The sequence below is a fragment of the Trichosurus vulpecula genome, chromosome 9 (assembly GCF_011100635.1).
Source record: "Trichosurus vulpecula isolate mTriVul1 chromosome 9, mTriVul1.pri, whole genome shotgun sequence".
NCBI classification, from domain to species: Eukaryota; Metazoa; Chordata; class Mammalia; order Diprotodontia; family Phalangeridae; genus Trichosurus; species Trichosurus vulpecula.
In genome coordinates this window covers 48,212,050-48,226,929 of record NC_050581.1, presented here as the reverse complement: position 1 = coordinate 48,226,929, position 14,880 = coordinate 48,212,050, and the positions used below count along the sequence as shown (strand labels likewise).

Sequence of the window (14,880 nt, the reverse complement as noted above, 5' to 3'; positions counted from 1 at the left end):
TCCAATGTATGTGTTTGAAAATACTTGGCAGTCTGTGTATGTTCCACTAGTTTCCACTCTGTCTCAGCCAAGGTTAATTCATCCTGCCTTAGACAATAGACAAGTAAGAAAGGGAAATACTCTAGCTGCAGGTTATTTGTCATACAATCTGCTCAGCACCAATCTGATCCTCTGGCTTTATTCTGAAGAGGTAGCAACCTTTGGTACATGAAAGTGCTCCTTGAGGTTATAGAGTGGTCTGAGTTACAGTAGAAGGTAGCCCAGCCGAGCCACTCTTGAGTGCTTACTGCCATTAAGAGAGATGAGAGGGCTGGGAGGTGAGGTGGGATTGAACAGTATCAGGAAAGCATACGAGCTTCAGAGAGAGAGAAAGAGAGAGAATGTGCGTGAGGACTAGTGCTTTGCCCATTTGGGCCTAACAAGAAATAGTATCTGAGATTGATGATTTTTCCACTCCACTTTCAAAGCATGTGAAGATGTACAATATTTATTAGCTAATCTATATAGCAAGACTCTTAATCCGTTCATAAACTAAAGAACATTAGCATCTTGAACTTCTTTTAGATTGTACTTTCCACATCTCAGATGCTGATGTTCAACTACTCAGACCCAGAAATTTTACAATGCAGTAATAGAATGTGAAATGTAAAGGAGAGGGTTAATGTCCCCGAGAAGTAGAACCTGAGACTACCTATGGTGACAGCTGCATAATATACTTGGTTTGGTATCATCATCTGGTGTATGGAAGACTTAAGTCAGACTGTATGACACATAGGGTACTTCATTTGAAATCTTTGGTAAATAAGCTTCTCTGCAAAAGCCATCTTGACATTTTGATTTGTTAAGAGGTAATTCATTTTTGAGACTAGAAAACAAGCTTGTAAACTTAGGGGTTTACCACTTTAAATGATTAAGAAATAAACAACTGTAAAACTGGCCATATGTAATTATGATTAAATTGCTTTCTGGGGATTTTCCTGCCTTTTTGGTTTTGCCTGAGGTGTTTGGAACATTAAATCTGAAATTGCCAAAAAAAAAAAAGTTGACATATACACATGTATGCATAAGTATGCACATATGCCATTATTCTTGAGAGGACAGACCTTTTCTGTATGTCTTGTATATGTGGCTCTTCATACAAACACATACTATAACTTTTCACCAAGGACTCAAAGTACTTTAATCCGTTTATCCTAGCAGGAATCTTGTTTGGTAAATATGGGCAGGAATCATTATTCCTGTCTTAAAGATAACTCAAATACTGAGAGATTGTTTTGCACACGCTTTACCGTTTTATTCTACTACTAGGACACACTGCATGCTTCTATCAGTGGTAGTATTTTAAAGACCTCCTAACTGGTCTCACTGACTTCAGTATCTTCCCTTCCCAATCCATTCTCCACATAACTGCCAAATTATCCTTCCTAATGCTACTTCCTGGCTCCAAAGCCTTCCATGAGCGCTTTTTGCGTAGAGAATAAGAAATAGCAAACTCCTAGAGCTGGTATTTGAGACTTCCACAGTCTGGTCACAGCCTGCCTTTCCAGATGTATTTAACAATATTCGCTCACACACAGCTCTTGGAAGTCTGTTCGTCCGCACACAACACTCTTTAATGCGCTCTGTATTCTAAACTAGTCCCTGATGTTTGTCCTGGCTTCTCCTCCCTCCATACATTGGGACCAACTGTCTCCTCTTTCTGCTTGCTGAAATCCTTCTGCTTAAATGTCCAGTTCAAGTTCTTCTGTGAAACTTTCACTGATTTCCACTGCCATTAAGTGGAGCTTCGGCAGGGGCCTATTGTGGTCCAGTTTATGAGCTTCAGAGTGAAATGGGTCAGAAGAAAGAAAGGAAGGAAGGAAGGAGGAAAGAAAGGCAGGCATCTAGCCAGTAAACCCCAAGTTAACTGGGGAATTTCTGGCCATCAAAATTTACCTCCCTTTGGAGAGGAGAAGGAGAGGAAGAGGTCGAGCTGAGTTACCCAACTGGCTGGGTCCCCATTCAGGCAGCTCGGACTACTCGCAGGTTGTGTTCATCCTTCATTTTCTAAGAGGACTGTGACTTCAGGAAAATGATGACATGACTTGCAGTTGACTTTGACTTGAGTGAGGGAGGGCTGTCCAAGGTCACCAGCCTCACTTTCATCTCTGGAGACATCTGGGTCCAGTGGCCAGGATGACTAGAGATGGCCTGGGATGCAGTGGGAGACCTGGACTCTTTCAGGCTAAGGCCTTTTCAGGTTCTCACTTTGAGTGAGGTAATGCCCATTCAGTGAATAGGCCTCTTGCATCCTGAAACATCTGCAGTCCTCCTGATGAATATCAGGCCCCTGTCATCATCTCCCTGATGTCATGGTCCTCTTTGAAAACGAAGGACAAACACTGTTTCCACTGCCAGATCAAAGTGGTGATGCTCTCAGATTTTCTTAAAGTACTTTGTACTTCTTTTCTTTAACTACATTCTATCTTGCACTCTATTCGTGTATATGTATTATTCTCTGCCTCCCTCTCCCCTCCCCATTAGATTGTAAGTTTCTTGAGGGAAGGGATTTTGTTTTTTGCTTTGAATAGCTAGTGCTTAGCACATAGGTATTTAGTAAATATTTGAATGAATCTGTGAATATTTGTGTAGTGTCCACTGTGTCCCCAGAGCTTTGGCTACTGTGAGGGTTATAAAACATGACTCCTGCTCTTGAAGAGTCTGCAGTCTGATTAAGAATTTAAGACTTACACACAAGAAAGAGTTGGAGAACATTACACAGTAGAAATATTATAAAATACTAAACTGTGTGTGGTATGAATAACTACATTTCAGAACACAAGGAGAAATTGATGTCAGTTTTGGTAGTCAAAGGAGAGCTTCCTGGAGGAGGTGGGACATGAGTTGGTCCTGAAGATTGGGCAGCATTGTTGTTGTGCACAATATTTACTCTTTTGAATTTAACTGATTAAGTTTGTCTAAAGCTTGAGCACTTCAGATCATCCCATAGTCTCATTCATCACTATATGGCTTATTAGGACACTTGAGACAAGCTTGAACTGTTTCGTGGGTGTCTGTGGCAATATGTGGGACATCCTTGGATGTCCTCCAGATAGATTCTTAGAATTGTTCTGCTTGTACTAATTTGATGTTTTCTTGTGCCCCGAGATCCTGGTAGCTGTCATGATACCATCATTCCTCGCTTAAATGGGGGCTTTTTAGAAACACTGTGGTATTAGAAAGAACATTAGATGGGAAATCAGAAAACACAGCTTCAAATTCCAGCTCCACTGCCAATATCTAGTGACAATGGGCAGTTGTTCTTAAGATGCAGGTAGGTGGTTCAGTGGGTAAAGTGCTGGGCCTGGAGTCAGGAAGGCCTGAGCTTGATTCCATCTGTGTGTGACCCTGAGCAAGACCTTTGACCTCTGCCTCAATTTCCTCAACTATAAAGTGGAGATAATAGCCTTATCTCCCTAATTCTCAGGGTGTTGTGGGAATCAAATGAGATGATATTTGTAGAGTGCTGAGCGCAGCATCTTGCACATAGTAAGTGCTTAATAAATGCTTGTTTCCTTCTCTCCTTTCTTCTCCAAACCTTACTTTCCTTGCCTATAAAATGGATCTGATAATGGTACTCTCACTTCACAGAGTGGTTCTAAGGATCAAATGAAATAATGTATTTGAAAGAGCTTTGTAACTGAAGTCTCATCCACCTAGAAGTGCAGAGGATCTGCTTCTGTTTATATCTGGTAACACAAGGGAAGCTCTCTGATTGATGTGGAAAATAGTGTAGGAGAAGAGAACTTGAAGGAGGGGAGCTTATGATCATATTGCTGTGCGGTAGGTTCTGGAGACTATCCCAAAAGAAACATTTTCCACAATCTTCAAGAACTAGAATCTCACAATTGTCAGAGGAATGCATCAAGTCCAATTCTTTGGTTTCACAGAGATGTTCACTTTTCTTTTACCTGAAATTTGAATAATTAATTTAAAATATTTTAGTTACCTCAGTCTGCTGGTTTTACCAGGAAGAGTTTAGCCAGATCTGAGAGAAATGCTGTTTACCAGATATTGAGATAGTGGAACCCATTTTTATGCTGAATTTCCTGGATTGTCCTTTGAGTTATACCAACGATGTCAAACTTGAGAAGGATTGAAGGGGAACAACTGGCCTGAGCTAGATTAAAATGTAATTGGAAAATGTTTCCCAAAACAAAAATAATAAATAATAAAAGTAAAAAATACAACATAATGTTAATTTTCTAAGTCAATATGCTGCTGGCAGGGATCCTTTCTATTTGAGTTTGACACAACTGACTTACACCAATTTAATATGATTTTCATTTTGGTTTTTGAGCTAGTCTCACCAGATAGATTGCTTTTGGTCTTTTTTTTTTCTTTTCTGTTTTATTACAGAAACTTAAATATACAGTAAGAAAAGAAAAAGAAACATAAACTTAAATACAAAATAAGAAAAGAAAAAAAAGCATATCATGTGCACAGCAGAACATGAGAGGATTTAAAGTATATAGTAATAAATTTCCATTTCAAGAAAACCTATATAATAAATACTATGTATTGTGCTGAGAGCTGTCCGTCTTTTCTTTGCTTCCTTGTTTTCTTTTGTTCTCTGCTGTGCACTTTTTACTTTGTTCTCTCCCCACCCACCCCCCAAGCCCCTGAAGGCTTCAATTAAGCGTGGATATATGTATAGATATATAGATACACACATACATATATACTTACATACATATATAAACATATACTTTACTTAACAAATTCTCCTTCTGATCTTTGTTTTTGTGTTTGTGCATATCTCTTATTTCCTATCCCTCCTAAATTGTCTGCTTCTAGTCCTATTACTTAACCTACAGTGCCACACCCCATCCCCCCAGGATCCCTCCCTTATCCTCCCATTCCTATAAATCTAAATGCCTTTCTGTACCTACCTTTGACCTATTCCCTTCTCCTCCCAAGGATCCCTCCCTTGTCCTCCCATTCCCATTAATCAAAACACCTTTCTATACCTATTCCTTAATCTTCCCGTCGAGAGATCCCTCCCTATCCCATTGGCATTTTATTTCTTTCTGAATTTAGAAGACTTTTATACTCTTCTAAATATATATGTGTCGTTCCCACTTAAACCCATTCCTGATGAAAGTAGGTTTCCAGAACTACCAGTCCTCTTCCTCCATCTAAATCCTCCGTATCCTTTCTTCCTCTTGCACCTCATTTATATAATATAATTACTCTTTTTAGCTCTTCCTAAATGGTTTTACTTTTTAAAGTCGTATCATACTTAGTTCTACCCCAATCTTTCTTACAAACTACCCAATTACTAATAAAAATCTTAGGCAAACATTTTACATTTTACATACATAAAAAGTAAATAGTCTGTCTTTATTGAGTCCCTTGTAGTTAGTCTTTGCTATATACTTTATATTTATCTTGGCTTTTATATGTCAAATCTTCTATTAAGTTCAGGGCTTTTTTTCTTTTTTTAAACAAAGTCCTGAAAATATGACATTCAGGATCATGCTTAGCTTTGCTGGGTATGATATTTTCGGCCAGAACCCCAGTTCCTTTGCTCTTATATATGTGGTGTTCCAAGACCTGTGGTCTTTTAGTGTCATTGCTGCATGTGATTCTAATTGTGGCACCACCATATTTAAATTTTTTTTTCTTGTTGCTTATAATATTTTATCTTTGAGCCTGGGGGTTTCAGAATTTGACTATAATATTCCTATGGGTTTTCCTCATGGAATCTCTTTCAGGTGGTGATTGATAGATTTTTTTTCTATTTCTACTTTCCCCCTCTTGTTCTAATGCTTCAGAGCAATTTTCTTTAATTATTTCTCGTGTTATTGTATCAAGATTCTTTTTTTGTTCATAGGTTTCAGGTAGTGTGATTATCCTTATGTTTTCTCTTCTTGATCTCTTCTCTAGATCAGTTGTTTTTCTTATGTTTCACATTCTCTTCTATTTTTCATTCTTTATATTTTGTTTGATTATTTCTTGATCTCTTATAACTTCATTGGCTTCCCCTTGCCCAATTCTGATTTTCAAGGAGTCATTTTCTTCCTTAAGATTCTGGATCTCCTTTTCTAATTGGTTGTCTTTCTTTTCATAATCTTCTTGTTTTTCTAGGATTGGTTGTTTTTTTTTTTTTTTTTTAGTTTTTCCTCAGTCTCTCATTTGATTTGTAAAGTCTTTTTGAAGTTCTGTAGCTTCTTTTTGAGCAGGTGACTGTTTGATGTTACTCTTTGAGTTAGAAGAGGGTTTCTTTGCTTCAGTGTCCTCCTCTGAAGATGAACCCCAATCTTCTCTATTCCCACAGTAACTCTCCATGGTTGGATTCTCTTTCCTTGCTTGTTCATTTTTTCTTTATTTGTAGTAGCTTAGTTTTTATAATCACCTCTAGTCTTGGTGTATGGGGAGATGTGCCTCTGTCCTCAGATCCTCCTTCAGTTCTCCCCTCCAGCCTCTAGCCTCCTGTAAGTGCCCACAAACAGCAGCATCTCTGTCCCACTGCTTCTGCACTCACCAGAAGTGTTCTGGTTTCTTTTCACCCCAGCTGCATCTCCGCAGCACAGCAGGGTCTGGCATTCCTTGCCGGCAGGGGTTCCTTCGATCTTCGCTGGTCAATCGCCCAACTCCCCTCACTGTTCCCCAGGGTAAAATTTCCTGCAGCTGGGGCTAAGGCAGCTTCCCAAACCAGCTAATCCCAGGGCTTGCTGCTTGTTGTTTAAGCAGACCTAGGTTACTGTGGAGTTGTTTACTCTTCATAGGGACCAAGTCTTGTCCAGGAACTTTTCTTCAGATCTCCTATTGTCCCAGGAGGACCCCTGTTCTGCCCCTACTCTTATTTATTTTTACCACTCTGTGTTCACCCTGAGGTGCTATTTCATCCCTTTTGTGGGGGAAAATCTTGAGAGCTTGGAATTTTCTGACCTACTGCACCATCTTCCCAGAATCCCCTCTGCTTTTGGTCTTAACAAAAGGAAGAGGCTCCAGATGAGACCACAGTCCCTTTAGGTAGCTAGGTGAAGTGGTGGATAAAGTGCTAGATTGGGCATCAGGAAGACCTGAGTTTGAATTCTTTCTCAGGCATGTAATAGCAGCATGACCTTGGACAAATCACTTCAATTTTCTTAGCCTCGGTTTCCTTATCTGTAAAATAGGGACAATGATAGCACCTACTTCACTGGGCTATTGTGAGGATCAAAACATTAGAATGTCATATGAGTGTCAGCTGTTATCAGTGTCGTCGCTGGCCCTCCAGCACACCCCAGCCCTATCAGTTACAGAGAAAACACGACAGTGCAGGGCCGTATCTGACAACACTGGGTTAAATATTGATCACGCTCAGTCAGCACTACCGGATAATCTCTGTACTGTTCAACCTAACAACTTCTTCCTCTACACATGTAATTTATTAACCATAATCAACTTCTTTAGCCTAATATAAACAATGGGAAGGAGGTGATGAACAGTGCTATTGGAAGGCATTTCATAAATGCTTACGTTAAGTTCTAAAAACTTGTTGAAACACTTTCTAGGATTAAATATAACTTTTATTGTTGTTGTGCAGTCACTTCAGGCATATCCAACTCTTTGTGGCACCATTTGGGTTTTATTTATTTATTTATTTATTTATTTATTTAATATCTTTAGTTTTCAGCATTGATTTTCACAGGACTTTGAATTACAAATTTTCTCCCCATTTCTACCCTCCCCCCCCACTCCAAGATGGTATATATTCTGGTTACCCTGTTCCCCAGTCAGCCCTCCCTTCTGTCACCCCACTCCCCTCCCATCCCCTTTTCCCCTCCTTTCTTGTAGGGCTAGATAAATTTCTACGCCCCATTGCCTGTGTATCTTATTTTCTAGTTGCATGCAAAAACTTTTTTTTTTGTTTTAGAACATCTGTTTTTAAAACTTTGAGTTCCAAATTCTCTCCCCTCTTCCCTTCCCACCCACCCTCCCTAAGAAGTCAAGCAGTTCAACATAGGCCACATGTGTATGATTATGTATAACCCTTCCACAATACTCATGTTGTGAAAGACTAACTATATTTTGCCCCTTCCCAACCCATCCCCCTTTATTGAATTTTTTTCCCTTGACCCTGTCCCCTTTCGAAAGTGTTTGTTTTTGATTACCTCCACCCCCATCTGTCCTCCCCTCCATCATCCCCCCCTTTTTTTAATCTTCTTCCCTCTTCTTTCCTGTGGGGTAAGATACCCAACTGAGTATGTATGGTATTCCCTCCTCAGGCCAAATCTGATGAGAGCAAGATTCACTCATTCACCCCTCACCTGCCCTCTCCCCTCCTCCCACAGACCTGCTTCCTCTTGCCACCTTTATGCGAGATAGTCCACCCCATTCTATCTCTCCCTATCTCCCTCTCTCAATATATTCCTCTCTCATCCCTTAATTTGATTTTATTTCTTTTAGATATCGTCCCTTCATCTTCAACTCACCCTGTGCCCTCTCTGTCTCTCTCTGTCTCTCTCTCTCTCTCTCTCTCTCTATATATATATATATATGTATATATATATATATGTATATATATATATATATATATATATAGACACACACACATACATATACATACATACACACTCACATATACATATATATACATAAATATATATATGCATATTTCCTTTAGCTACCCTAATGCTGAGGTCTCATGAATCAAAGACATCATCTTTCCATGTAGGAATGTAAACAAAACAGTTCAACTTTAGTAAGTCCCTTGCAATTTCTTTTTCTTGTTCTTTTTCTTGATTACTTTTTCATGCTTCTCTTGATTGTTGTGTTTGAAAGTCAGATTTTCTATTCAGCTCTGGTCTTTTCACTGAGAAAGCTTGAAAGTCCTCTATTTTATTGAAAATCCATATTTTGCCTTGGAACGTGATACTCAGTTTTGCTGGGTAGGTGATTCTAGGTTTTAATCCTAGCTCCATTGACCTCCGGAATATCGTATTCCAAGCCCTTCGATCTCTTAATGTAGAAGCTGCCAGATCTTGGGTTATTCTGACTGTGTTTCCACAATACTCAAATTGTTTCTTTCTGGCTGCTTGCAGTATTTTCTCCTTGATCTGGGAGCTCTGGAATTTGGTGACAATATTCCTAGGAGATTTCTTTTTGGGATCTATTTGAGGAAGCGACCGATGGATTCTTTCAATTTCTATTTTGCCCTGTGGCTCTAGAATATCAGGGCAGTTCTCCTTGATAATTTCTTGAAAGATGATATCTAGGCTCTTTTTTTGATCATGGCTTTCAAGTAGTCCAATAATTTTTAAATTCTCTCTCCTGGATCTATTTTCCAGGTCAGTGGTTTTTCCAAGGAGATATTTGACATTGTCTTCCATTTTTTCATTCCTTTGGTTCTGTTTTATAATATCTTGATTTCTCAACAAGTCACTAGCTTCCACTTGCTCCAATCTAATTTTCAAGGTAGTATTTTCTTCATCGGTCTTTTGGACCTCCTTTTCCATTTGGCTAATTCTGCCTTTCAAGGCATTCTTCTCCTCATTGGCTTTTTGGAGCTCTTTTACCATTTGAGTTAGTCTATTTTTTAAGGTGTTGTTTTCTTCAGTATATTTTTCAGTATTTTTTTGGGTCTCCTTTAGCAAGTCATTGACTTGTTTTTCATGGTTTTCTCACATCCTTCTCATTTCTCTTCCCAATTTTTCCTCTACTTCTCTAACCTGCTTCTCCAAATCCTTTTTGAGCTCTTCCATGGCCTGGGACCAGTTCATGTTTTTCTTGGAGGCTTTTGGTGTAGGCTCTTTGACTTTGTTAACTTCTTCTGTCTGTATGTTTTGGTCTTCTTTGTCACCAAAGAAAGAATCCAAAGTCTGAGACTGAATCTGGGTGTGTTTTCGCTGCCTGGCCATATTCCCAACCAACTAACTGGACCCTTGAGTTTTTCAGCGGGGTATGACTGCTTGTGGAGTTAAGAGTTCTATGTTCCATGTTTGGGGGGGATGTGCCAGCTCTGCCACACCAGCACTCCTCCTTCCCCAAGAACCCCCAACCTGGACTGGGCTAGATCTTCAGCAGGCTGTGCACTCCTGCTCTGATCTGCCACTTAATTCCTCCCACCAGGTGAGCCTAGGGCCGGAAGCAACTGCAGCTGTACTTCTGTAGCTGCCCCACCTCCGCTGCCCCCGGGCCGTAGCTGAACTGGGAACTCCTTCCACTCCTGCAGCTTTTCCCACTAACCTTCTCTGCTGTCTTTGGTGTTTGTGGGTTGAGAAGTCTGGTAACTGCCACAGCTGACTGATTCAGGGCGCTAGGGCCCGCTCTGCCCGGCTCCTGGTCTGGTTGGTCCGAGCAGCTCACGCTGGGCCCTGCTCCACTCCCAGCTCCCAGCTCCGTGCGGGATAGACCTCACCCAGAGACCATCCAGGCTGTCCTGGGCTGGAGCCCTGCTTCCCCCTGCTGTTTTGTGGGTTATGCTGTTCTAGAATTGGTGCAGAGCCATTTTTTATAGATTTTTGGAGGGACTCGGTGGGGAGCTCACGCTAGTCCTTGCTTTCCAGCCGCCATCTTGGACCAAGAGGTTTCATTAAAAGTCCTAGAGAAGACTTAGGTGGGATATGGGAGTTCCATTTGGGGTTTTCTTGGCAAAGATACTGGAGGGGTTTGCCATTTCCCTCTCCAGCTCATTTTACAGATGAGAAAACTGAGGCAAACAGGGTGAAGTGACTTGCCCAGGGTCACATAGCTAGTAAGTGTCCGAGGCTGGATTTGAACTCAGGTCTTCTGATCTCCAGGCCTGTTGCTCTACCTACTGCATGACCTAGCTGCCTCATAGCTTTTATTGACTGTTGAAAAAGTTACTTTTTATGACTTTCACTGTCAGTCTGTGAAGGTTAATTTTGTCCTGCTTTTTTGTTGTTGTTGTTGGTGACATATCCAGCCATATTGAGAATGTACTTTGTCCTCAGTGCAGTCCAGTGTAGCACCGTGAGAGGTCCTGAGGAGGATGTAAAAGAAAAGCACGGCATCAGCCCTCCCCTCCAATAGGTTACATTTCATTTGTGGAATCAGGACACATATCTATGAGCACATTAATTAAGCATAATTGAGTGGTGTGGATAGTGAGTGCCGTAAGTCCAGAGAAGGAAGAGGTCACTGTGGAATAGAATCGTTAAAAAGTCTGGCTTTATGGAAGAAGCAAACTGTGGAGAATGGATAGGACTGAAATAGGCAGATGGGAAGGATAATGGTATTTCAGGCAGAAGGGAAAACATGAACAAAGGCTTCATGTCTAGCATGAGCACAGTATATTTCTACAACAGTAATCAGATGAAGACGACCTTATGATCACTGATTTGTTCTTTCTTTAGTGTCATGCACCAAATTAAAAGTTGAGCTGTTTGATACTCATTAGAGTGAACTATGAAATTGTTGGGAATCTAAACAAATGCATATGTTACCCATGGATGATCACTCCTGTTCTGCTTCTTTACAAATGACTTCTTCGCATGTGAGATTTACTATTTTGTATTTACTACATTCACTTAACTGAAAGCTGTTCCTTTTTAGAAAGCCAGTGCTTAATTCATGCATAAAAGTATATCCCTACTAAAAGGGGAAAGATCAAACTATGGATTTTAGATTTTGTGCAAGTTATATGCCAGAGAAAATGTTAAATCTGCTAAAATTCCAAATTTCACAGTTGTTGTGAAGAGTGTTCTGCAGCCATTCTTTTTTATGGTTTTTGATAGAAAGCTTTCTCTGTACCACAAGTTGCGTTTGGGTTGAGAATCTGCCAGGCTGGTGATCCTCTGAAAACTCATCAGCAGATCAAGTCATCAATCCTTGTGTTCAGTCCTGTGGTTTGCGTGTGTCCCATAAATGTCCTTAAACTTCCATACGATGGTTCTCTTTTTTAAGGTACTTTAGAGTTAGAGCTCTTCTCATGAAAGAGTTACCAACAACATCCTTGAAGGCACAGAATACTAAGAGTCTTTGAGTGACCTGCTTACTAAATTCGTTGTGGAGCCAACATCAGGAACCTAGATTTGTGATTCCCATTCCTGTTTTCAGTTATGCTTGCAGCCAGCATGTTTGCTTTATAAAATTTTCATTTGAATTTTTTTTAAATAACAGGTTAAAGCTATTACAACAAACTCTAAAGAGCTGTCCAGATTCTTTAATTGCACTTCAATTTTGTTGTGTCAAATATTCCTTGAATCAAGTGGACCACTGGCTTGAGCTTAGAAATTGTTCATTGATACAAGTAATGGTTTTTGTTGTTTATTGGACCTGTAGAATCGTGGATTGGCTGAAATGAACACTCATCCTTTGGCCTTCCCAGTCCATCTTAAGGCCATCTTTGCCTGTTAAGATTGGATGATTTTTTTTTTCCGTCAGTGAATTTCAGGGTCTTGTCTTGCAGGTTTTGCTGTGGCCCAGTGTATAAACCAGCATGGTTCGTCACCCCTGTCATCATCATCTCCTCCTTCCAGTGGCAGTTCCAGTGGTAGTGGGAGTACGGGGCGCTGTGACTCGGTTGCACCCAGCTCCACTTCCACTCCTTCTGCAGCACAAAGCCCATCAGGTATTGAATACTTTTTATGGGCTAGATGGGGAATGTGTAGTGGCCAAGAAAAAAAAAAATTGTGAAGTGGTGATCTTCAGTCTTGTTTGGGAAACTGGCCAGTTCATACACAGTGTGCCCTTCTACCCTGAACCTCCCCACCCCCAGATTAGATGGTGTCATGAGGTATTCATCATCATAGACACTAGAGGATATCGTTTTAGCTTTCTGGATTGCTTTTTCCATTGATCTGTTTTCTGCTCGTGGTAATTTGAATGGTACTTGCTGACTTGCCTGCTCCTGCTTCCAGATTGACCTAGTTTGATTAAATCTCTTCTACTGCTTGTTATTAGACCATATTCAGCTTTTCACTCACTAGAGAGCTACGGGGAAATAAAGTTTGTCAGGTTTGTTCTTCCTCAATTAGTCCCAATTATTACTGTAAAAAAATGGGGGGTATCCATAAAGATGAAAGTACACCAAGTTCACTTATTTGGAACTTTGATGAATTTTGTCACCATAAATGTTTTTTCTTTTTAAAAATACTGCACTTACATTTTAAATTTATATTATAGTTGATGACCTAAGGAATTATGGCCCAGAAACCATGCAGCATGTTTAGACTCTTATTAAGTTATAAGTTTACTTATCCTAATGAAATAGATTTGACAAGTTTCTAAGCTGTTTCACTGTTGGGACAGTGAAGATGTGGTCTCTATAAAATTTTCATGTCTAGCCACACAAGTTTGTGACTCAGTAATGCCACTTCTTCATCTTCAGGAAAATGATATACTAATGTTTCCAGATTTATCTCTAAAGTTGTTTTGAGGTTTTCTGTTCCTCAGTAAAGGGTTAATGTGCCATGGTTTTCATTCAGCCATTTGTTTAGCTTAGTGTATCTCTGGCCTGTCAAGAGTCCCCCCACATAGCATTTACTGAGCATCCATTACCTTGATCTTCTATTGACATTCATGAGCCTGAGAGAGCTGCTGGGAATTGAAGTGCGGGGCCAAGCAGGAAGGTCATCTTGAAGCCACTTCACTTAGATGCTCTTCCATTCAGCACCTGATCCCTCCTGACCCAGTTTGGTCTTGAAAATTGAGGTGATTGACCATCTTTTGAGAACAGTCATGGTGAAATTTGATTTGAGATTTACAAGTTGTTGCAAGGGTTTTCTTAGAAATTTGCTGGTTTTATCAAGAAGCCAAAGACGGACCTTAGGCTTTGTTAAGCTTTGTAATAATGCTTATATTTTGTATTAGAAGTACAGTATTTTATTTTCATGTACTTATACTGTAGTCTATGCATTTTAATAGTCACAAATGTATAAATAAAATTACACTTCAAATATAAAATTCTTCCTAATAGAGATATGATAATTTATGAAAGAAATATGAACTGTTAGGGTTCTTAACCTGGAGTCCATGAACCCATTTCTTTTTAAATTTTGTTATTTTGATAACTATCATTCAATATAATTCATTTTCTTTGTAATCCTGTATGTTTAGTTTATACATTTAAAACCTTATTCTGAGAAGAGGTCCATAGGTTTCAACAAACTGCTGAGGGGGTCTGTGACATAAAAAAGGTTAAGAACCCCCCAACTCAGTGAATGAATGAATAATACTTTGCTACTAAGCTCCCAAAGCTGTTAAAATGTGTCATTTTATCATGATTCAGAATATGTAAATTGTTCATCTTACCATAGCATGTGTATGAGTTTCGCATCTTCCCTTAGATGCCCAGCATTATTTTTTCTCAGTCTTTCCCAGCCCCTTGACACTTGTCCCCTCTTCAGTCTCCATATCATGCCAATGGCGTGTTTTTTCATGTTAGAAGATGAGGAGCTATTAAGCTAGCTGATGGTGAAAGTAACTGGACGGTTCTGCTAGTTTTAGTACTAAGCCAATAACTTTGTAGGTTTGCACTTTAATTCTGTGGGTCACCATTTTTAATGTGGTCTGACAGTGAAAGCACTGACTCTCTCGAAACTACAGTGACTCACCTACATGATGAAGAGCAGCACGTGTCAGGCAGGCTGCTCACTTTCCATCGATCACTAGAAGCAAAATAACAAAGAATATGAACTGCTTCAAGAGGGTTATGATAACAGTGAATAGCTCCCAATTAGAAGGCACCTCAGGATTTAGAAAGTGTTGTGCATACAACAGCTCTGTTAAGTAGGTAAGCTACCCCATGGGAGCCAGACTATTTTTGAATGTGTAAAAATCTAGACCTGAAAGCTGGCAACAACTCAACTCAGCATTTGTGTTGAGATGTAGAATTTCTGGCCTAAACTTGTGGTATACTCAGTTACATTTAAAAAATAGGATATTGGT

General features: G+C 39.8%; 1 protein-coding gene across 3 annotated transcripts in view; it reads left to right on the top strand.

Annotated features, from left to right (window-relative positions):
* Positions 1-14,880, top strand: part of CLEC16A (C-type lectin domain containing 16A) — a 234,537-nt gene that overhangs the window by 207,314 nt on the left and 12,343 nt on the right. For 2 of the 3 annotated variants that reach the window (XM_036739004.1, XM_036739003.1), the window contains exon 22: positions 12,401-12,562. The exons of the other annotated variant lie outside the window; for it this stretch is intronic. In XM_036739004.1, coding sequence (XP_036594899.1) covers positions 12,401-12,562 — 162 coding nt within the window. The remainder of the gene's footprint in view (positions 1-12,400; positions 12,563-14,880) is intronic. 3 annotated transcript variants of the gene reach the window in all.